The 21,156-nt window shown below is 51.2% G+C and overlaps 1 protein-coding gene across 3 annotated transcripts; it reads right to left on the bottom strand.

Annotated features, from left to right (window-relative positions):
* Positions 1-12,422: 12,422 nt before the first annotated feature.
* Positions 12,423-19,850, bottom strand: TAGLN2 (transgelin 2). Of its 3 annotated transcripts, none has more exons than XM_030824141.1 (5): positions 19,758-19,850; positions 14,643-14,850; positions 13,977-14,151; positions 13,590-13,692; positions 12,423-13,257 (listed from the first exon to the last, which is right to left on the bottom strand). In XM_030824141.1, exons 2-5 carry the CDS (start codon positions 14,820-14,822, stop codon positions 13,116-13,118), a joined length of 600 nt encoding a protein of 199 aa, XP_030680001.1. In that variant the 5' UTR covers positions 14,823-14,850; positions 19,758-19,850; the 3' UTR covers positions 12,423-13,115. The 3 variants fall into 3 exon arrangements, with proteins under 3 accessions (XP_030680001.1, XP_030680002.1, XP_030680003.1); XM_030824142.1 differs by having other exon boundaries at positions 14,643-14,894; positions 19,758-19,810; XM_030824143.1 differs by having other exon boundaries at positions 19,750-19,777.
* Between the last annotated feature and the right edge of the window lie 1,306 nt (positions 19,851-21,156).

Here is a 21,156-nt window from a genome sequence, read left to right as displayed (position 1 = left end):
CACAACATTTATTGATTCAGTTTGGCATTTTATACAGGTGCTGTTTGTGGTGCCCCAGGACAATTACAATAGTAGTATCAAAAATCACTGATCACAGATCACCGTAACAGATATAATAATAATGAAAAAATTTGGAATATTTCAAGAATTACCAAAATGTGACACAGAGACATGAAGTGAGCACATGCTGTTGGAAAAATGGTGCCGATAGACTTGCTCAAACAGTGTTGTCACAAACTTTTATTTTGTAAAAACCACAATATCTGTAAAGCGCAATAAAGTACAGTGCAATAAAATGAGATGTGCCTATCATTCAATAACAGGAATAGGCAGGCTAGGCACAGTGGCTCACGCCTGTAATCCCAGCACTTTGGGAAGCTGAGGTGGGGTAATGGCTTGAGCACAGAGGCTCAAGAACAGCCTGGGCAACATAGCGAGACTCCATCTCTATTTTTTCTTTTACTTTTTTTTCTTTATATTATTAGATGAAATTGAAGCCTATCCACCCCTATTTAAAAAAAAAAAAACAATAGAGGATGGGAGGCTGAGGCAGGAGAATGGCGTGAACCCGGGAGGCGGAGCTTGCAGTGAGCCAAGACAGCGCCAATGCACTCCAGCCTAGACAACAGAGCGAGACTCTGTCTCAAAAAAAAAAAAAAAAAGAATAGACAAATTTTTAATAGAACACATAGGCATTTGGATTGTTTGTAATCTAATAAGAAGAAGGAAATTCCATGAATACATTTGGAAAATACTAAATGTCTTGCTGATTTGACATAAAACATTGACATTGGTGGAGATTGTGTAAAATTCACATTAGCACACTAAAGTGAGGGCCTATGACAAACTGGTTAATGAGTGCCATCAATTCAAAGAACATTTAGGAGCTGGGCATGGTGGCGCATGGCTACAGACCCAGCTACTTGGGAGCTGAGGCAGGAGGATCCCTTGAACCCACGAGGTCGGGGCTGCAGTGAGCCGAGATCACGCCACTGCACTCGAGCCTGGGTGACCAAGTGTGACCCTATGTCAAAAAAAAAGAGAACATTTAGGATTAATTACTGAACAATGGTCTGAAGTCATACAACTCATATAAAAAATTTAATACAGATTTTCCCAAATTGACAGCTATCAAAAAAATTGACATGATTTACAAAGAACTGTGAAGTGAAACATTCTAATCTGTAATAGAAGTGTTGATCAATCCATGCCTGTGATATTTATCTTATCATTTATCTAATCAATAATATATATATATATATATAATTTTTTTATCCACCATTCCTGGCTCATAACTCCCATAGATAGTCTTTTGTTATAATGTTGGGGTGCTCTAGGCCTCAGAAACAGGCCTCAGGAAACAGAATCGCTCTCTGTTTGATCTTCTGCTCTCCTTTCATTTGCCCAAGGTAAGACTCTAATCTGGTTGTGGGCCACAAGACCCTCATTCCAGAGAGTCCTGCCCCATACCTAAATGAAGGAATGCTGCACAGAGAGGCCAAGAAAAATCTGAGCAGACAGGTCCTGCCAGGTTTTCCCCAGTTTGTTAGTATTAGATTATTCCCTTTTGTTCCAATCACATTTCTACACAATGTCCATGCTTCAATCATGCCTATCCAACGAAGTCTCCATAAAAGGCCCAAGAGGACAGGGTTCAGGAGCTTCCAGATAGCTGAACACCTGGTTGGAGAGGGGTGGAGAGGGCATGGAAACTCCACACTCCTTCCTCCATATCTCATCCTACACATCTCTTTATCTGTATCCTTCACAATATCCTTTATAATAAACCAGTGAACGTAAATGTCACCCTGAGTTCTCTGAGCTGCTCCAGCAAACGAATCGAACCCAAAGAGGGGGTTGTGGGAACTCCAACTTGAAGCCATTCAGTCAGAAGTTCCGGATACCCAGACTTGTGACTGCTGTCTGAAGCAAGGAGCAGTTTTGGAGGCTGAGTCCCCAACCTTTGGGATCTCACACTATCTCCAGGTAGATAGCATGAATTGCATTCGAGCTGGTGTCTGCTGCAGAATCAACTGCTTGTTTGTTGGTGGGGAGGAAACCCCCACATTTGATCACAGAAGTCTTCTGTCTGCCTTGGTTGTTCTTGTTGAGTGAGAAAATAAGGAAAAGCACTTTGAGTGTTTTTCTCACACAATGCCAGAGAAAAGACTGAATTGTCTTTCTATGCTCTCTGCAGAAAATAGTATGATAACATTGTTGTCATATGAAGAGACAAAGTATATGCAGGCAAAAATGTAAGGATAAAACTACTGTATTTTAGAGTTTCTTCAAGCAATTAATTCACATAAATCCTGTGTTACTTTTCTAAATCTTATGATGTTTATAGTATTTGCCAGGTTTTTTTAATTTGCAATTTGTTGTGAATTTATTATTTAAAACAAATGTTTACTTCTGTAATTAATCTTAATAATTTTTTGTTGTTTTTCACAAATGGAGCTTTCAAAATTGTATAAGCTTCATACCTCACAAAACCAAGGTCCACCCTGATAAGTAGGGAGGCAACCTTCCCCTTCTCAGCAAAACTTGGCTCAAAACTGCAGCCATATCTGGTGCTGCTGGGGGTGGGGAGCGGGGGTGTCCTCACTCTCACCTCCCAACCTAGGCTGAGCTCCACTTACTCTTCTCCTCACTGTTGTTTTCCAGCTTTTCTTTCTCCCTTTTCTACTTGTGCATCTTTAGAGTCCCTTTCCTTCCCCCAAGCTCTCATTTCACTCTCCTCCTTGTTCTTGATCCCATTTTCAACCCGTTCTCACTGCCCAGCAAGCCAAGGACTGAGAACAAGGGGGAATGTTTAGACTAAAGATACCTGAGAAACAAAGCAGGTCCAGATTCTCTGCCAAACCCTAACCCCACCTTGGCCTCCCTGACCCTTCCTACTCCCAGAGAAGTCTCAGAATAAAGCTTGATTGTCAGCCAGGGGCCAGGAGCTCAGATCCAAGAGAGGAGCTGGGTGTGGAGGAGCCAGGAGCAGAGCCCAGCAATCTTGGGCTGGACTTGGTCCTGGCACCTCTACCTCACAGCCACTGGACCTGGGTGCTGGTCACCCCACTGGCCCTGAGGTGCTCCCCGCACAGCAGAGGTGGGAGGGATAGGAATTTTGACCCTCTGATGAATAAGCATATTTAAATGAGAGGAGTCTGGGAGACAAGGTCCAGCACAGCCGTATAGTTACAATGAAAAGTCTAGCCTGTTACTCCAGCATGTCTCCTGTCTAAGAACAATGAGAAAGGCGACTGGTTCCCTGATTCTTGCTCTGTTCTTCCCGTCCCCTTCCCTCCCCTCCTGTCCCCTGCCTTCTCCTCCTCTCTTCCCTGTCCCCTTTCTCTGAACCGCATTTAGGAAACTGCACCTCTCAGTGCAGGGATCAGAGATGTTGAGGCTGGATGTGAAAGAAGAAGGCGAAGAAACTGGGATGCGGATAGCAGGACCATAGATTTGGAATGAGACACAGGGTTTCCACATTCCTGTGGAAAAGTCTTTGCAAGTGCATATAACTTGTGTTAATGTTGGTCTATTTCTCTCATGTTTCCTCTGAACTCCTTTGCTAACTACTGGGAATTCTCCAGGATAGGGGTCCCCCCTTCCTTTGGAACTGTCCGCAATGCCCTATATAGCCTCTGCTCCCATACTAGGGGTGCCCACCCCCCGCAATAAAGGAATTCTGCAATGCCCATTCGGTGCTCAGTACAGCATCATTTCTTCTAGGCCTGGTTCCTAGTCAATAATTCCGTCTAGGATATCCTAGAAGAAGTCTCCCTGATTTGTGTTCCCTGGGGGAGCAAAGTGAAGAAGAGAAGTGGTGACTAATTTTGGAGACAGATTAGCAGGTTTTGAACCCTGGCTCAGCCACTTAGAGCTGAGAGACTTGGGTAACTTGCTGAACCACCTGGGCCTTGTTTCTTAATCTGTGAGATAGGGTAATAGCCCCAAAGAGAGATACCATGAAGATAAGACCAGGCTGGAAAAATCAATTTACACAGTGTCTGGCTGTTTTCTTTGCACTTCTTTCCCCCAGAGCAAGGAAATATGGTGGGGCAGGGGGTGGGTGAGGGGCATTTGTTCTTAATGTAATATAAACACCATTAGGAATCAGATCATAAATCCTCCAAGTTGCATAGAGGCCTGAGAGGCTATTTCACTATTTTCATTATTCTCCTTCTTCCTGGAACACTTGAATTCTCAAAACTGCTTCAAAGTATGGCTTAGAACATAAACAAATATTTAAATGCATGAATTATTTTATTCAACTATTTCCTGCCTTCCCTCTTTCTTAAAAACTTTTTCTCTTTTCCATTCTTAAAGACTGTCAGGGCTTCCTGCTACCTTCTGAGAGACCTGTGCATGGGGCACGGAGAGGGGAGAGAGTCTGAAGAACAGGAAGAAATGTGGAACCAAGGAGAATGAGTAGGGGTGAATAAAGCTGGGGCAGAGATGTTAGGGTGAGGATGGTAGTGAGGAGTACTGAGGGGCACTTGCGGCTAGAGGCCCTAAGTCTAGAGAGCAGAGGGAGGAAGGAGGAGAAAAGGCGACACAGGCCAGGCCACAGTATTATTGGTGCCCGTACTCCCAGGGAGGGGGAATTAGGCCATGAATGAGGAGTTGAAATACCAGAGTAATGACAGACAGAGCCCCAGGCTCTGACCAAACCCCTTCCCCACATTCCCATAGTGCGATATCTCCCAGACCAAAGAGAAAGACATTAACAAATCTGCAGCCTCCCTGCCTTCTTGAAAACCACATCTCCACCCTCTTGCCCGCCCCAGGTCCTTGGGCCAGCCTTGCCCTGGTATCCTAGACACGCCTCTGCACGCCTGGCACCGGCTTCCCCTCCTACGTGACCAGCACAGGCCCTGGACTGGGTGGCGGATGCTGAGATAAGGCCAAGGAGGGGGAAACCGCCAAAGCCAGGAAGTTACACAGCCTGGTTCCCCTGGCAACCTAGCCACAGTCACCAAACAGTGCAGGGTAGGGGGTAGGGCCAACTCTTGTTCAAGGCCTCAAGGCCAGGGCCTCTCAGACCTCAATTTTCTTGCTGGCAGGAGAAACTTCTCCCCCGAATCTCCTAGGTCACGGCTGCCTAAGGATTATGGGGGAAGTGTGTTTAAATGCAAATTCAAGATACCACCTCCACTACCTCTGCCACAAATTCTCAGTCCATAGGCCTCATAGGTCTAACTGGAATCTGCATTTCTTTTTTTTTTTCTTTTTCCATTCATTTAACACATTTATCTGTGGAAAGCCTACTCTACCAGGCAGCATGGGGAGGCCCAGCAGGGTATTAAGATAGTCACAGTCTTGCCCATGCAGAGACCACATCCCTCAGTGACCACTGGGCTTTGTGTCTCTATGACCAGACCACATCATGGAATCTGCATTTCCAACCAGCACGCCAGGAGAGTCCAATGCTGTCAGTCTGAGGACTCACTTAGAGAACAGAACAAGTTTTAAGAAGTTGAGACTCCTTGTAGCAGGGTTAGGAGAAAATATAGGATAGGAACTGGGGTATCCCACCACCCTGTGTCCACTGTAGTCTACAGCCAAACTCATCTCTAGGGGTACACTTGATTTTGGGTATTTTCAACATCACGTGGGTGACCAGGAGTCCAGAGACCCGGATTCTAGTGCATACAGAACCATTTCAATACAATGAACTTGGACTGAGCTCCTTCTGGGCCTGACACTGTCTGTTCTGAGACTTGTGAGCCACACAAAGATACATAAGGCATGCTTTCTACTCCCAAGAACACTGGGACCCTGGGCAAATCACTTACAGTCTCTAGGCTTAGCTCTTCTCTTCTCTCTAAAGGGTACAAAACTACTAAAGCCCTACCAGGAGGAGACAAGCCTCTCTGGAATTAACAGATATGCTAATGCCTTGAAAGTATGACTCTCAGGTATCGTCCTGAGAGTTGTGATAGCTTTTATTGCTGGAGATAAAAGTTGGCTGTCTGAGGAGGGTCCAGAGAGATCAGGGAGACTTGGGGACGGAAACCTCAAGTTGTAGGATCCAGGGGCTGGATCTCAGGTACTCTCCATTAGTTCCCATCTAAAGCTGCCAGATCCTCGCTTGCCTCAGAGGAGTGGCAGCTGCAGAACTGAACTTCCTGCACCTCTTCCCAAACCTGACCTCTTCCTTCCTCCACTGTGGCCCTGGGCCTCCACTCACAGAGAAACCACAGCTCAAGTCCGTTGCAGGCTGAACCCTTCCCCAGGGTCAGCCACCTCACAGGGGAGCCCCATGACAGGGTGAGCAATAGGTTGGGCTTCAGTGGTCAGAAGTTTAAATCTGTTTTTCCACTACCTGGGTTCAGCAAGTTACTTTTATTCTCTTAGCTTCAGTTTCCTCATCTATAAAATGGGAGAGAGGCCACGGGTGGTGGCTCATGCCTGTAATCCCAGCACTTTGGGAGGCTGAGGCAGGTGGATCACCTGAGGTCAGGAGTTCGAGACCAGCCTGGCCAACATGGCGAAACCCCATCTCTACTAAAAATACAAAAATTAGCCAGGCGTGGTGGCAGGCACCTATACTCCCAGCTACTCAGGAGGCTGAGGCAGGGATAATTGCTTGAACCTGGGAGGCGGAGGTTGCAGTGAGCCGAGATCGTACCACTGAACTCCAGCCTGGGCAACAGAGCAAGACTCTGTCTCAAGAAAAAGAAAAAAAAATTCAGGTCCTGCCAACAGTGATGTGAAACAGTTGACAGTCCCAGTATCTGAGGAGGTGTTTATATAACCACTTCAGACCTACCCCCAGCTCCAGTGATGTTGATCTGTCCTTACCTGATCCCTGGTTCTCACCCTGACTCAGGCCTTTTTGTCTTCCACCCCCGCCTCAGGCAGGAAAGAAATAGCCCCTCACCCCACACTGAAACTTGACTTCTGACCACAAAGCCAGGGACTGCTCCTTTTTCCAGAGCAGTCCCCCCAGCCGGCTCTCCCACTCCCCTGGGTTGATCAGGGGAGATGATCCCTGAGGTATGCGGCCTCAGCTCCCCATGACATCACCACCAGTCACCATCCAGGAATTTATCCAGAGCATTGAGAGGTAGGCAGTAGTCCTCCCACAAAGCCCTATTTGCATTTCTCCAAAGGCACATGTCACAAGTTTCCTGAATTATTGTGGCTTCTGGCCTGTGTGGTGGCTCACACCTGTAATCCCAGCACTTTGACAGGCCGAGTTGGGCGGATCACCTGAGGTCAGGAGTTTGAGACCAGCCTGGCCAACACGGTGAAATCCCTCTCTACTAAAAATACAAAAATTAGCCGGGCGTGATGGCACGCGCCTGTAATCCCAGCCACTGGGGAGGCTGAAGCAGAAGAATTGCTAGAGCCCGGGAGACAGAGGTTGCAGTGAGCCGAGATCGTACCACTGTACTCCAGCCTGGCCAACAGAGAGAGACTCTGTCTCAAAAAATAAATATTATGGCTTCTGTGTTGTATCTCCCCTACAGAACTATGCACTCTTTGAGCAAAGAGATCATGTATTAATCATCCACATCCTCCATAAAGCCTGACATAAAGTAGGATCTCAATAATTGTTAAATGAATGAATATATGAATGAAAAAAATGAGTGTGTATATGACCATTCCCAGGCAGAACTGCCCATTTTCCTCTGCAAGAAGATGCATTTTGTCCTATTATTGAAGACATTCCTCCTGACCCTTAAGAGATTCCAAAGGCTAATAACCTCCAGAGTCAAGAGGATCATTTTTCCTTGTCTAATCTAAATTTCTCTAGATGCAACTTTGGTGCATTTTCTTCTAATCTACCTCCCTGGCCACTAGGACTAAAATCCATTTCTTTGCAAGAAGACAGTTATTAATTCACCCTTTTAGCCTTTTCTTCAACAAATTTAATCTCAGGCCCTTTATTGTTCCCTCTCTGGGGTCCTATCATCCAGCACTTTCCCCGTTCCACTGCTCCTTGGGCCTTCTGCCAAGCTCTCAAAGGCCTCCTTCAGCTGTGGAGGCAGGAATGAGACATATTGTTCTCCACGGAGCCATGTACAAACACACAGATGCCTACGCACGTAGGACAAACACCTCTCTGCACCCATTATCCCCAATCCTTGGTAAACACATACTCGTAGGCAGCCTCCACACACAGTCACAGATTCATCTCCTCCTACCTGCACCACACCCCACCTCCTGGCCCCCAGCCCTAGCCCTGAGAATTCTCACACACCTGGATGCACACTCACAAGCATATGAATAGGCTGCAGAGGGCTACTCTTGTTACCCACAGGTGAGCCAAACTGGGTGGAGCATCTGAAACCTTCTTCCTTCTCCCCCCTCTTCCTCCTCCTCTCCGCCTCCCTTCCCCAACTCTCCTTTCCATTGGCCACAATGGGCCAAGCCTACTTTCCCTCCGCCTCCACAGTGATTTTCCACTTCCAGACTGAAGGCAAGGAGCAAATGAACCCAAGCGGGCTCCTACCTCTTCCTCCTGCCCTCCTCCTGTTCTTTTTTCCCAAAATCCTCAAATCACCTTCCATTTTTCCAGAGCATGCAATCCACCCTCCAACCTCCTCTCCTCTGCCCATAGGAAATGCAGCTTCTTGGGTTTTTATTTTTTGGAAATGAATAATCTGGAAGCATTGGAAGCGGAGAGATGAGCTGGGCTGTATCTTAGATCTGATGACAGGCTGGTTTGCTAGGCCCTTGGGCTGGCTGGGCACTGTGTTGCCAAGCCAGGGGGCTGAGGAGCATGAGGGTGGTGTCATGCTCACTCATTCATTCAACAAATATTTATCCAGCACCTACAACATGCCAACCACTACTCTACGTGAGCAAAACCAACAAAAGCCTGCCTTTGTGTAGTGTACATTCTATGGGTGGGGACAGAAAATAAATAAGTAAAATATATTAGGTGTCAGGTGGTGATAAAAGAAAGCAGGAATGGAGCATAGGGTCCAGGCTCAGGGTGAAGTGTGCAGTTTTAAACGAGGTGATCAGGGAAGATGACGTCTGAACAAAAACCTGAAGGAGATAAAGGAGCAAGCGAGGGTGCGACCTGGAAGGAGATTGTTCCAGGCGGCAGGAGAAGCCCTGCAAGTTCAGAGTGTTAGGAGACACCTCTGTAGCGAGTTGAACAATGAGAACACATAGACAGAGAGGGGAACAACACACACCAGGGTCTGTGGTCGGGGAAGGGGTGCGGCGAGGGGAGGGAGAGCATCAAGACAAATAGTTAATGTATGCGGGGCTTAAAACCTAGGTGATGGGTTGATAGGTGGAGCAAACCACCAGGGCACACGTATACCTACGCAACAAACCTGCATGTTCAGCACCTGTATCCCAGAACTTAAAGTTAAAAAAAAAAAAAGAAAGAAAGAAAGAGTTGAACAATGAGAACACATGGACACAGGGAGGGAAACATCACATACTGGGGCCTGTTGTGGGGCTGGGAGGCTGGGGGAGAGATAGCGTTAGGAGAAATACCTAATGTAAATGACGACCTGATGGGTGCAGCAAACCAACATGGCCCATATACACCTATGTAACAAACCTGCACGTTATGCACATGCACCCTAGAACTTAAAGTATAATAATAATAATAAAGAAAAATGTAAGGAAAAAAAAGAGAGAGACACCACTGTAGTGAGCCACACAATAAGGTGTTGGGAGATGGCAAGAAAAGGCAGAACCATACACAGGCTGGTGCCTAGTCTGGGCTCCAGGGCCTGAAGTGGGGTCAGAGATGAGAGAAGCCAAGTTAAGGATGCAATTGTAACCTCAGGTGAGAAAAAATGCTAAAAAGCAGACAAACAGAAAGCTGGAAAATGTTGAGATACCAGTGGAGGCCAGCTCCAGAAGGAAGCAGCTAAGTCTGCAGTTAGATGGATTAAGGGGACATTGAGATTCCTCACAATGCTTGGGTGGTGGTGGGTGCAGCCAGAAGAAAGGTGAGCCCAATGGCTGAGCACCTCTCAAATACAGCTGGTGTCTCCCTTGAAAATAAGCTATGCCAGGTAGTGGGGATAGGGCCACTGAAAGCATCTTTGCCCGTGTTCAACAGGACAGTGGTGAAGGGCATGAAACTGCTGGGCATTAGCTCCCTCTCAGCCCAGGGTCCATACACAAATGTTCTACCTTTTATTCCCCACACTTCCATTTCCTGAGCACTATGTGCTAGCATTCCCCATGCAAAGTGCTTTCCAGGGCTCATCTCATCCTCACGGCAACTTCATGAGGAAGGAATTATCATCTTCAGCTTACAGATGAGGAGCATCGCCCTGCCACCCACCATCACCTCTGTCCCCTAGTCCCTTGACAGCTTCACTTCTTGCTGAGCCTAGAACTGCACAGGCTCAGCCGGGTTCAGAGCCAGGTTGATTGGATGCAAATCCCTGCTTCTCCCTTAATTGCTTTGTGGCCCTGGGCACATTCCTTGGACCTTCTGAGACCAGTATCCTCATCTAAAGACAAAATGGGGAACACATTACAGTAATACCCACCTCCTGGGCGTTTGTGAGAATCTTCTGGGAGAAGGCAGTGGTTCTCAGTGCTGGCACTGTGACAAATGGTATTTCTCGGAGTTGCGAGGCTTGTGGCCAATAATTTATAGCTATAAATAGTTAAACCAAGGAAGGTGGCAAATAGCTTGTTGTTTTAGTATAAATAGCGAATTCAATGTTTTCTCTGCAATGACATCACTCTCCCTCACTAGCATTCCACAAAGCCTTCCTGAATGAGAGATAAAGGATCTAATCCCCTGGGAATTTGCCCATAGGCTGCAGCCTATCTTATCTGTGCCACAGCCTGTGGGAGTGCAGCAAGCAGGCAAATACAGTCTCTCCCGAGGTGTGGTGTGGCAAGGCTAAGCGTGGTGTGGGCATAAGGCTGACTGCCATGGCTATGAAGAACTGGCATGGGGCCTGGCCCCCAGTGGGTGCTTCTTGGAAGAGGGAGCCTCAGAGAAGCAGGGCAACAAAAGGGGAGAGAACAAAAGCTCTGGTTACAAACCTGTTTCCCTCAGGCACAGTGTTGTGGCTTTCTCCTCCTAGGAGACAGAGATACCTCAAGTAGAAAAGGGGAAAGGGGCAAGGAAGGCCAGGCCCCGGGTGAAGCTGATGGGGCTGGACCCTAATGTCAGACTGGCCCAGGGTCTCTCAAATTCCCCCTGGGTAGACACAGAGTCTGATTGGGAAGCCTTGGGGTAAAGGTAATACCTAGTGGTTAGACATGGGTGGGGCTCCCAGCACTTCGGGAGGCCGAGGCTGGGGTGTTGGGAGATGGCAAGAAAAGGCAGAGCCATGAGGTCAGGCAGATCGCTTGAGCCCAGGGGTTCGAGACCAGCCTGGCCAACATGGTGAAACCCCATCTCTATTAAAAATACAAAAAATAGCCAGGCACGGTGGCTCATACCTGTAACCCCAGCACTTTGGGAGGCCGAGGCAGGCAGATCACCCGAGGTCGGGAGTTCAAGACCAGCCTGACCAACATGGAGAAACCCCGTCTCTACTAAAAATACAAAAAAATTAGCCGGGCGTGGTGGCACATGCCTGTAATCCCAGCTACTCGGGAGGCTGAGGCAGGAGAATCGCTTGAACCTGGGAGGCGAAGGTCACAGTGAGCTGAGATCGCGCCACTGCACTCCAGCCTGGAGAACAAGAGCGATCATGCTACTGCACTCCAGCCTGGGTGACAAAGCCAGACTGTCTCAAAAAAAAAAGAAAAGAAAAGAAAAAAAGAAACTGTGGGTGGAACACTCATGCCTCGCTCAAAGATAGGTGCTAGAGACAACCTGACCCAAAATTAATGATCATGGCCCAAGGCCACTCACCTAGAAAGGAAGCTCTGCCGCTAGTCTCTCCCAGGCACTTAGTTCACAGATGCTTAGGATCAATCAACATGGCTTCTTCCCTCCAGCAACCACCACCAACTCACTCCTGCTCATTCCCCAGCTTTCCACCTCTCCTCACCACTGCAACTCCCACCCTCAGCCCCTACATGGGTCTGGCCAACTCCAACACAGACCACCTCACCCCAAGCCTGCCTGAGGGACCTCTCACCTGGAAACAGCTTCACTTGCCAGGACTGATGGCTGTGCCAGCAGCCAGCCCCACCCTCCTAGTGACTGAGAAACTGTTCCGGCTGTAGAGGCAGACCCAGCCAAAGGCAGCAGGCAGGATTACCCAATTCCATTGACTAGAAAGGGCCTTACTTCCCTGTGGACACTGCCTTCGTAGTCTGTATTCAGCTGTGTGGTCCTGTCCCCTCTTAATTCCAACCTACACCACCCCCCAAAGCAAGTGAGAATGAGGATGGGGAGGAAACTGAAGACAGGGGTTAGCACTGCAACCTCTCATCTCTACCCTCCTTCCTGTATCACTCACTGCACTTTGCCCAGTATTCCTCCCTTCCCCACAGTGGTACAGTGGCCCCAGACACAGCCAGAGTCCATTGAAAAATGACAAATTCTTTATTTAAATCAACAAACTCATCTTCCTCAAGCCCCAGACCATGGTAGGCAGCCCTCCCTCTCCATCCCCTCACCCCACCCCTTAGCCACAGTGAAGGGAATGGAAAACGAGAAGCCACGAGGGCCCCTGCCAGGGAAGGCTGCCCCAGATGTGTGGTGAGCACAGTCAGTGCAGCTGTGGCTGGGGCAGCAGCTGCCACAGGCTCCTCCCTATAAATTAAGTTCCTGCAGCCACAGCTGTGGGAGAAGCATACTTGTAAAAGCAAGGCCAGTCCAGCATCAGAAGGCAGAGGCAGCATCACTGACTCCCAGCCATGGAATGAACGGAGGACACAGAGCTCAGAGACAGAACAGGCCAGGGGGAAAAAGAAGAGACAGAACAGGCCAGGGCATGGCGGTGAGGGACCGAGGCCCCTAAATTTTGGTCCCAGGAGAAAGGAAGAGGCCAGCTGGTCCAGTTTTGATGGGTATGGGGAAGGGAATGTATTAGTAAGCACGGGGGAGAGGCTGCCAACAGGCACGTCAGAGGTGACAGGACAGGCTGAACCCCCCACCCTGACAGAAGGGAGCTTGAGAGCTCTGGGGCTCTCTGGGAATGTCACTGCTAAAATATATATCTACATATATATTAACCATTCGTGGGAGGGCAGGGGCAAGGCCTGGGGTGGGATCAGAGGATCTGGCGTGGCATCCCGTAGCCAGTCATGCCTGCCTGAGATGCCCCGCGGTTGGTGCCCATCTGTAATCCGATCACGTTCTTGCCCTCTTGCAGCTGGTTATCCGAGAAGTTCCGAGGATTCTCCTTGGATTTCCTGGGTGACAAGGGAGTGGTGGTTAGAGGAGATCACAGGCTGCCCTAGTAAATCCCTTCCTTGGACAGAGCACAGGCTTTGCTGTTGGCTCAAGGGCTGGTGCCAGCTCTGCCCTTGAGAGCCATAAGCTCTCTGAAGCCACCTCCTCATCTGTCCAAAGGGACAGTCATTTGCCATCCCAGAGGGTGTTGCGAGGATTAAGTGAGATGAGGAATTTTCTGAAAGCGCTTTGTAAAGGGACAGCTGCTACTGAGATAAGTTATTTCCCAGGGACAGGACTGGGCAGAAGCAATGCACCTGCTGGACCCTGCGGCTGTCCCAGCAATACTTACTTAGGGAACCAGTTGGGATCCCCAGAGAAGAGCCCATCATCCCGGGCTACTGCCAGCCCACCCAGATTCATCAGCGTCCGCTGCACACAGGCCATGTTCTTTCCTGGGAAGGAGAATGGGAATGTGTCAGCCTCTGCAGTGTCCTAGATGCCAGGGTTCCGCCTCTATCGCTAAGTCAGCAGGCCTGGCTTCCTAATTATTTTTACTCTTCATTTCCATACCCTTCTCCGTTCCAGCCTCCAATATGACCAAGTGCTCCATGGAACACAAACACACCCCTCTTTCTCTTCAGGGAGCCAGAAAACAGCCCCTTCTCCCTGGTCAAGAGGGCCCAGCCCAATCTCTGGCCTCCTGGACGACAGGACCCAGCTCCTGGCCCTGTCCCACCTTCCCAGAGGTCCACAGTTTGGAAGATGTCAGTGGTGTTAATGCCATAGCGCTCAGCTGCTTGCAGGAACTGAGAGATCTGCTCCATCTGCTTGAAGGCCATGGCGGAGGCCTGGATCTTCTTTACTGGGGCCTGTCCCTCGGGGTACAGTGCATTAATGAGCTCACATAGCACCTGGATGAGGACAGCAGGGGTGGAAAGGTGAGAATATGCCTACCTATCGCAGCTCAGCGTGCATCACCCTTAGAACCAGAGACAATGAACCGAAGAGGCTCCTGTCTTGCCTGAAGACAGCTTGGACTCTTTCACTAGAGTAAGCCTCACAGTCCTTCTTGCCAGCTTCCTGCCTCCAGGCCCAGAGTGAAAAGCCAGTGTTTAGTCTTTCCTTGCTAATACACCCTCCCACAGTTCTTTCCTTAGAGACATTCTTCCTCAGTGCCTCAGTCTTCCACTGCCTGGGAGGCACATTCACCCTTACCCTCCACTCCACAGGAAGGGAGGAAAGCATGCGCCCTCTCACATCCTTGACAAAGACCTTCAGGCTGAGGAAGAGGCTGGGACATGTGTGCCCTCAATCTTCCCCTCTTCAGGTTAAACAATCCCCAGTCCACTGGACCCAGTCCTGCTCGCCCTGCACGTCCAAGCCAGTGGGGCCTGGCTCTCACCGTGCCATCCTTGAGCCAGTTCTGGAAGTTCTCGCGTCCAGGCTGGGGCCGGCCCACATCCTTTCGGCACTGGGTGGTGATCCACTGGATCAGGATCTGCTCCAGATCTGCATCATATTGTTTCTCAATCTTCTGCTGCACCTCCCGGCTCAGGCCATATGCAGGTCCCCTGTTGGCCATTCCAATGGGTGGCGGTGGCTGCCCGGAGCTAGGGAGAGGACACACCCGGGCTTTTGGTCAACACCTTGCAGCCTGGGGAGGGGGAAATTCAGGAATTCTGCCTGCAGGGATACACACCATTTCCCCCAGGTTGAGCCCCAAGGACGAGGACCAGAACTGTTACCAAATGCAACCCTGCTCTTTATAGCCCTGGGAAAGAGAATGATTTGGGGAGAGGAGGAGGAATGTGGAACAGCTTAGGAAACTGTTGGATCTACCCTCCCTCAAACTCTGGGTTTTCTTTGCTTTTTTTTAACCATCTAGGTTGGTGCAAACCACTGGATTTTAATTGAGCACCTACTATTTGTGCTAGAGATTGTGAAAGAAATAGAAGTCCTTGGTCCTCAAGTGCCCACAGTACCATCAGGGAGACAAAGTGAGTACATATGAACAGGTAAGGATTGCACACAAAGAATACTAAAGTGCACAGTTCAGATCACATGTTGTAGGAGTTAAAAGAAGCAGATGGGCAGAAGCAGCCTGGGAAGGCTTTCTGGAAGAGGTAGGCCTGAATGGGTCCTTGAGGGATTTCAGCAAGCAAATCGGATTTCCTACGAGAAACCAGGCAATAAAAACAAATTCGACTTTCCCTTCTAGGAACTATGACAGGCAGAATCATGCCCCCCCAAAAGGTGTCCATGTCCTAATTCCCAGAACCTGTGGATAGTTACCTTATATGACAAAAACAGACTTCATAGATGTGATTAAGATCTCGAAATGGGGAGATTATCCTGGATCATCTAAATGAGGCCAGTGTAATCACAAGGGCCTTACTAACTGAAAGTGGGAGATAGGTGAGTCAGAGTGGGAGAAGTAACAACAACAACAACAAAAAAATGGAAGTAGAAGTCAGAGTCACACAGGGCCATGAACCAAGCAATGCAGGTGGCCTCCAGAAGCCAGAAAACGGAAGGAAATAGATTCACCTCAAAACCCCCAGAAGGAACACAGCCCTGCCAACACCTGCATTTTAGCCAGTGAGACCCCTGTTGAAGTCTGTAGAACTGTAAGATGCTGTATTTGTGTTGCTTTAAATCACTAAGCTTGTAGCAATTTGTTACAGCGAAATAGGAAACTAATACAGGAGCCCTGGGTGATATTTTTGGAAAAACCTGGGGAAGAGAAGGCAAGATGGGGAATACACAGGAGGGTTTCTTTAACTTCGTTGGAGGACCTTGATTAGCAAGAACTGGGTGGTTTCCCGACCAATGGCCTGAGATGGCGGACCTCACTGTGGCGGTGTGTTCCCACCACACTCACCACCTGGGTCTGACACTCAGGGGCTGAGCAAGACCTGGGCATGCTATGGATGCCAAGGGGAGCCAAGAACCAAGAACGGGCCACAGTCCCCATTTTCTGTCCCATCCCTACCCTGGTTTGGCTTTTCTCTCTTCTCCAAAACAGAGCTAGCTGTCAGGCGGCTCAAGAAAGGGGACCCCCAGGATGGGCATCTGTGTTCAAGGGGAGGAAAGAGAGCCACCCCTTCTAACCACATCTGGCTCCAGGCCAGGCTGGCCTTCAGGGATGAAGTCACTCCAGCTCCCCTTCTCCCACACACCCAGGTTAAACAATCCCACCACCCCCTCTCAATGGACCTTGGGGCTCTGTGAAATACAAGGGAACCAGCCTGCTTCAAACCCTCAACACCTCTCGGCCACAGAGGCTGTGTCTCGGGCCAGTCCCTCCCATCCCGACTCCAACATGGCTGCTCCTTTTTACCCCCGCTTATCAAGCTGCACATTTCCGGCAGATCCTCCCCTAAATCAGTTATTTTTAAACCTCATTAAGAGCAACCCGCCCCCTCCACTTCCCCCAGCCCGAAAGTTGGGCCAGATAAATGTCAGTCTGGGCCCCGACCCACAGCGCCAGGCACACACACCATCAGCTGGGGGAAGGCGGGCGGGGTGGGGTGGCTGAGTTCTGAGGAGAAACCAAGAGAAGCATCCCTGCCCTCCCCAGCGGCCACTCTGCCATAGAAAACTCTAACCTCTGATGCACAGGGGAATGGCTGGAAGACAGGCAGGAGGAGGAAGGGGCTAAGAGCTACTACCACCAGTAAGCCCCCTTTCCGCAGCCCAGTACCAGACCTCTCTCCTCGGAGTGGCTGTGCTCAGGGCTGTTTCCAGGGACCAAGCGGCCTGAGGCTCGGGAATCACCAGGGAACAGGTAAAGAAAGGGCAGGAGAATGATTAACCTAGACACTGGGGTTAAGAGCAGAGAGAAAGGCCTGAAGCCAGACCCTTCCAGTGCCCCCCAACCCCCAAGGCAGGACAAACTTGGCCTCCCAGAGCCACCACTGGGTGGAAAGTGGATGCTGAGGAACCCCCTCCACCGCCCAACGCTGGGGCCTGGACACAGCTGGCAGGGTCGCGGCCTCCAGCTGCAGTGTATCTGCTCCACTCTGGGGCCATTGCCCTGAAGCTCTGAGGTGCCAGAGCCATAGGGTGGAGTCCTGAGAAGGGGCAGTTCCAACCAGGCCAGGCCTGGCCAGCAGCTGTTTCTCCTCCCCACCCCCACGGGCAGGCAGGAGCTGATGGGCTGCGGCTGCTGGAGCTGGGAAGGCCCACCCTAGGGACACCCAGGGGACCTGCCCCTGCCTTCCCTCAAACATCAAGAAAACAGTAAGCAAGTTGCCTACCAGGGTGAGAAGAGATATGCCAGCTGGAAGACAGGTGTGGGCGACCCCCAGAGCTGGGGACCCCAAAGGAAGGTGACAGCTGAACAACCTGGGGGATGGGCTGGCAGGGAGCAACCTAAACCCTAGCGCTACTGCAGCTGTGAGAACAACCCTCACCCTCACCCTGGAGTTACAATAGGCGGGAAACGGGGAGGGGCCACGCAAGGCACTCGGCCCCACCCAGACCCTGGGCTGGAAGCTTACCTCACCAAAGCCAAAGCCAAAGAAAAGGCGGACATGGGTGGGGGCAGGGAGGACTTCAGGGTTCTTGGCTAGGGTGTTTAATTGGGAAGACAAAGGGACTCTCCATCCACGGTGCAGATGGAACACAGGAGAACTTCCCAACTCAGATTTGGGGCAGGGACTGTTCTCAAAGAGCAGCACAGTGAGGGCACCAGCCCACAGAGCGAGGTGCCACAGCCAGCAGCAAGGATGGGGGGCGGCCCACAATTAAGGGAACCACCGTAGGGCAGCCCCTCACCACCGAGAGTCAGGAGCAGAAGAGAAAGCTGAGGCTACACAAACAGGAAGCTCCAAGGCTTGCGTGGGAGGAGGGGATGAGGTGGGGGCCGTTGCCATGGCTTCTGTGTACCAAACAGTGTTGGAGGCTGGGTGGGGGCTCCGGGCAGAAACACCCTCTCAACACAGACATTGTGGTGAGCAGGCTGTGAGCACGGGAGCAGAAGTGGGATCGTCCCAGCAGTGCTCGGGTGTAGCCAGGTGCAAGGGATTCTTCCAGGAGACAGCTATAGTGGGGATGGACAGCGTGTGGGCGAAGATAGGAAATGACCCGTGCTGGGGTGAAGAAGCGGACTCAGGAAGTAGTCGTTCAGGAGAAGAAATCCCCTGGGAAGGGAAAGTGTTCTGAGCTAGAGAACCCACAGCTGAAAATTCTGGAGGGAGAAGGAATGGAATGAAGAAAGGATTAGGGGCCAATCCCGGGGTGGGGGACAGGGGCAGAGGCCTTGGGGTGAGGGAGGGAGTTGCGGTTGGACAAAACCTATTTGTTGGTTTTGGAATGGTAGGGCCCCTACTGGGCCCGCCCTGCCTTGGCCTCCTCTGCAGTTGTAGGTCTGCCCCTTGCAGTGGGGAGGAGAAACCGGGAGGGGGCTGGAGGTAGAGAGTTATTGCTGTCTGGTGCTTTGGAGTCAAAGAGAACACTGGGGGAGCCCCGTCCCAGCCGCAGGTCTTCTACATCGGATCCCACACTCCATCCCCACTCTCACCCCGTTTCTCTCTGCCCCACAGATACCAACTGTTCACAGAACTCCCAGGACACCGGCTCCAGGTAGCCCCAGGAGGCACAGGGCGCGGGGGGAGGCGGCAGTCCACCTACGGTCCTGCAGGTCCGGCCTCCCAGCCGCCGCCCCCCACCCCCGCGACCACACCCTGGGCCGTTACAGCAGATGAGTCACCCACCGCCCTCCCGCCGCTGGGGTGACGCAGTGGTCTGGGCAGCCCGCCCGCCTGCCCGCGGCCACCACCAGCTTTCCCAGCAGCAGGGGGCACCCGGTGGGGGCAGCGGCGCTCGGGCAGGGTAAAAGCAGCCACCACCACCCCCACAACCTCACACAGGGCACCCCGGGGCGCAGTCAGGGCTGCAGCACCCAGACCCCCGAGGTCAGGGGACCGTCATAAAGATGACTGGAGCTTCACAGAAGGTCACCGTGCGACCCATGCAGAGCCCCCTAGCTCCAGCCCGTAATCTCAAGTCCCCAGAATAGCAAGCTAGCAGGAACAGGAATGAAAAGGGCGGCCTTGGGGACTCAGAGGGCACGCAGTGCCCACACGTGCTCCTGGAACCAGGAAGTGAAGGGTCGCGCGGGAAAGCCCAGGAGCACGAGCTGGCCCAGGGCCGGCGCCACGACCCGGGGTCACTCGGGGCCAGCCAGCTAAAGTCAGACGCCCTTTTTTCCCCTCGCCCCAGTGAGGACTCAGCGATGGAGCCCGCGGGTGGGGCTCAGTCCCTGAGTCCCTGCTGCGGACGGACGCCCTGTCTATGCATGGGCTAACCTCGCCTGACCTCATCGTCCAACAATGTCGGGTCAGGGCTTGGGGACAGGACCTGACAGCACGGGGCGGGGTAAAGTAGTCACCGGACCCTTGCCTGATGCCAGCCCTTGATCCACGAGCTCGCTGGAGCAAGTCCAAAGCGCTGGCTTCTTGCTTTCTACAGACCACGCACATGCCCCCGACCCCCGTCCCTCGGACCTGCTCACCGTTCAAGCGGACTGGAGAGCGGCGCACTCACTCAAGGCAAGGGCTGCAGCTGCAAGTGGTGCGCCCTGCCCAGCCGGGGGTTTTCTGGAGGGTCCCGCCTCAGACGGGGCGGACCCGGGGCGGGGCAAGGGCCAAGAAGGTTTAAAGGCGCCGCAGCGCAGGAGGCGGGAGGACTGCTTGAGAGGGAGGGACAGTAGACGAGAGCAAGGGTTAAAGGTTCGGGGAGTCTGAACCTACGAAGGCAGCTGCAGTGGTCTCCACCCGTGAGTACCTCAGCCTCCACCGGGAGCCCATAGACTTGTGCCCCAGGAGGAAACTTTCTGCCTAGAAAGTTAGCTAGACTGTGGGCGTGTTTATATGGGAAGAAGCCTCCTAGTTTAGAGGCTGGCAAGGTAAACGGAGGCACAGGAAGGCCTTCCCCCGACCCCAACTGACTAGTGTATGATAGGACTGGGACTTGCAGGCCGGGACAGCACCCCCACGTGATCTTGCTCACCTCTTACTTCAAGCCTGGGCAGGGACTAACAGTGAGGTCACTGCCTAGGGCCCTAGGGGCGTGTTCGGTGTTGGGACCCAGGGTTCAGACCTGACTTCTCCTTGCCTTTCATCTCCTTTTCTACGACCTGGTATCTCTTCCTAAATCCTGGAGGGATCAGAGCGGGAGACCTCAGCGCGAGGAGGCTGGCCGGGGTTCTTTTGTCTCTGAGGGTGGAGGACAGCACAGTTCAGGGGTGGAGAAAGAGCCCCCCATCCTTTCAGGCTTCAGTTGAACAGAGTCCCCCGGGGTGGAGTTCTGCACACATGATAGAGTCCTCCCTTGACCTGAGATTCCAGGATGTCAATATCCAGTCCTGTCCAACCTTTCTATTCTCTGTTCCCTCCCCGAGTCCTACACAGCCCTATATTCCAGTCCCACCGATTGTCAAGCATTCTCACTCCTCTGTGCCTTTACAAAGGCTATTCCTCTGCCTAGGATAGTTTCCCTTCCTTGACCGGCTCCCCACCTGCTCTACCCTTTACCTGCTGTGTGACTGTTGTGCATTCTGTGCTTGAGTTCCCTGGTCTATAGAACAGAGCTAAGAGTACTACCTAATTCATAGAATTGTAGAGAACTAAACAGTCCACCTATAGGGCTTAGAGCAGTGCCTGGCACATAGTGAGTACTATTATTATTATTACCACCATCTGTGAGGGTCCTGAGGACTCCCCCCCAATATGTGGCATTTGTCCCAGCACACAATATTAGCGTTCACTAAATGTGGCCTTGAATGCAACATCTTCCTTTGTGCTACAATAACCAACACATAGCTTTATCACAGAACTTATCACATCATATGGTAACTATTTCTTTACTTGTCTGCCTCACTGACTAGAAAGAACTCAGGGGCAAAGGCATGT

Source organism: Nomascus leucogenys, chromosome 12, assembly GCF_006542625.1.
Source record: "Nomascus leucogenys isolate Asia chromosome 12, Asia_NLE_v1, whole genome shotgun sequence".
Lineage (NCBI taxonomy): Eukaryota > Metazoa > Chordata > Mammalia > Primates > Hylobatidae > Nomascus > Nomascus leucogenys.
Note: the sequence above shows the minus strand (reverse complement) of the source record. Positions and strands in the feature narration are given on the sequence as shown.

Bases quoted from the DNA above. Each gene is read 5' to 3' on its own strand.
- TAGLN2 (XM_030824141.1), bottom strand. From the start codon at position 14,822: ATGGCCAACAGGGGACCTGCATATGGCCTGAGCCGGGAGGTGCAGCAG. The intron at 14,152-14,642 runs GTGAGAGCCAGG...GTCCTCATCCAG, and splicing joins ACTGGCTCAAGGATGGCACG to GTGCTATGTGAGCTCATTAA. The intron at 13,693-13,976 runs GTGGGACAGGGC...TCTCCTTCCCAG, and splicing joins AACTGTGGACCTCTGGGAAG to GAAAGAACATGGCCTGTGTG.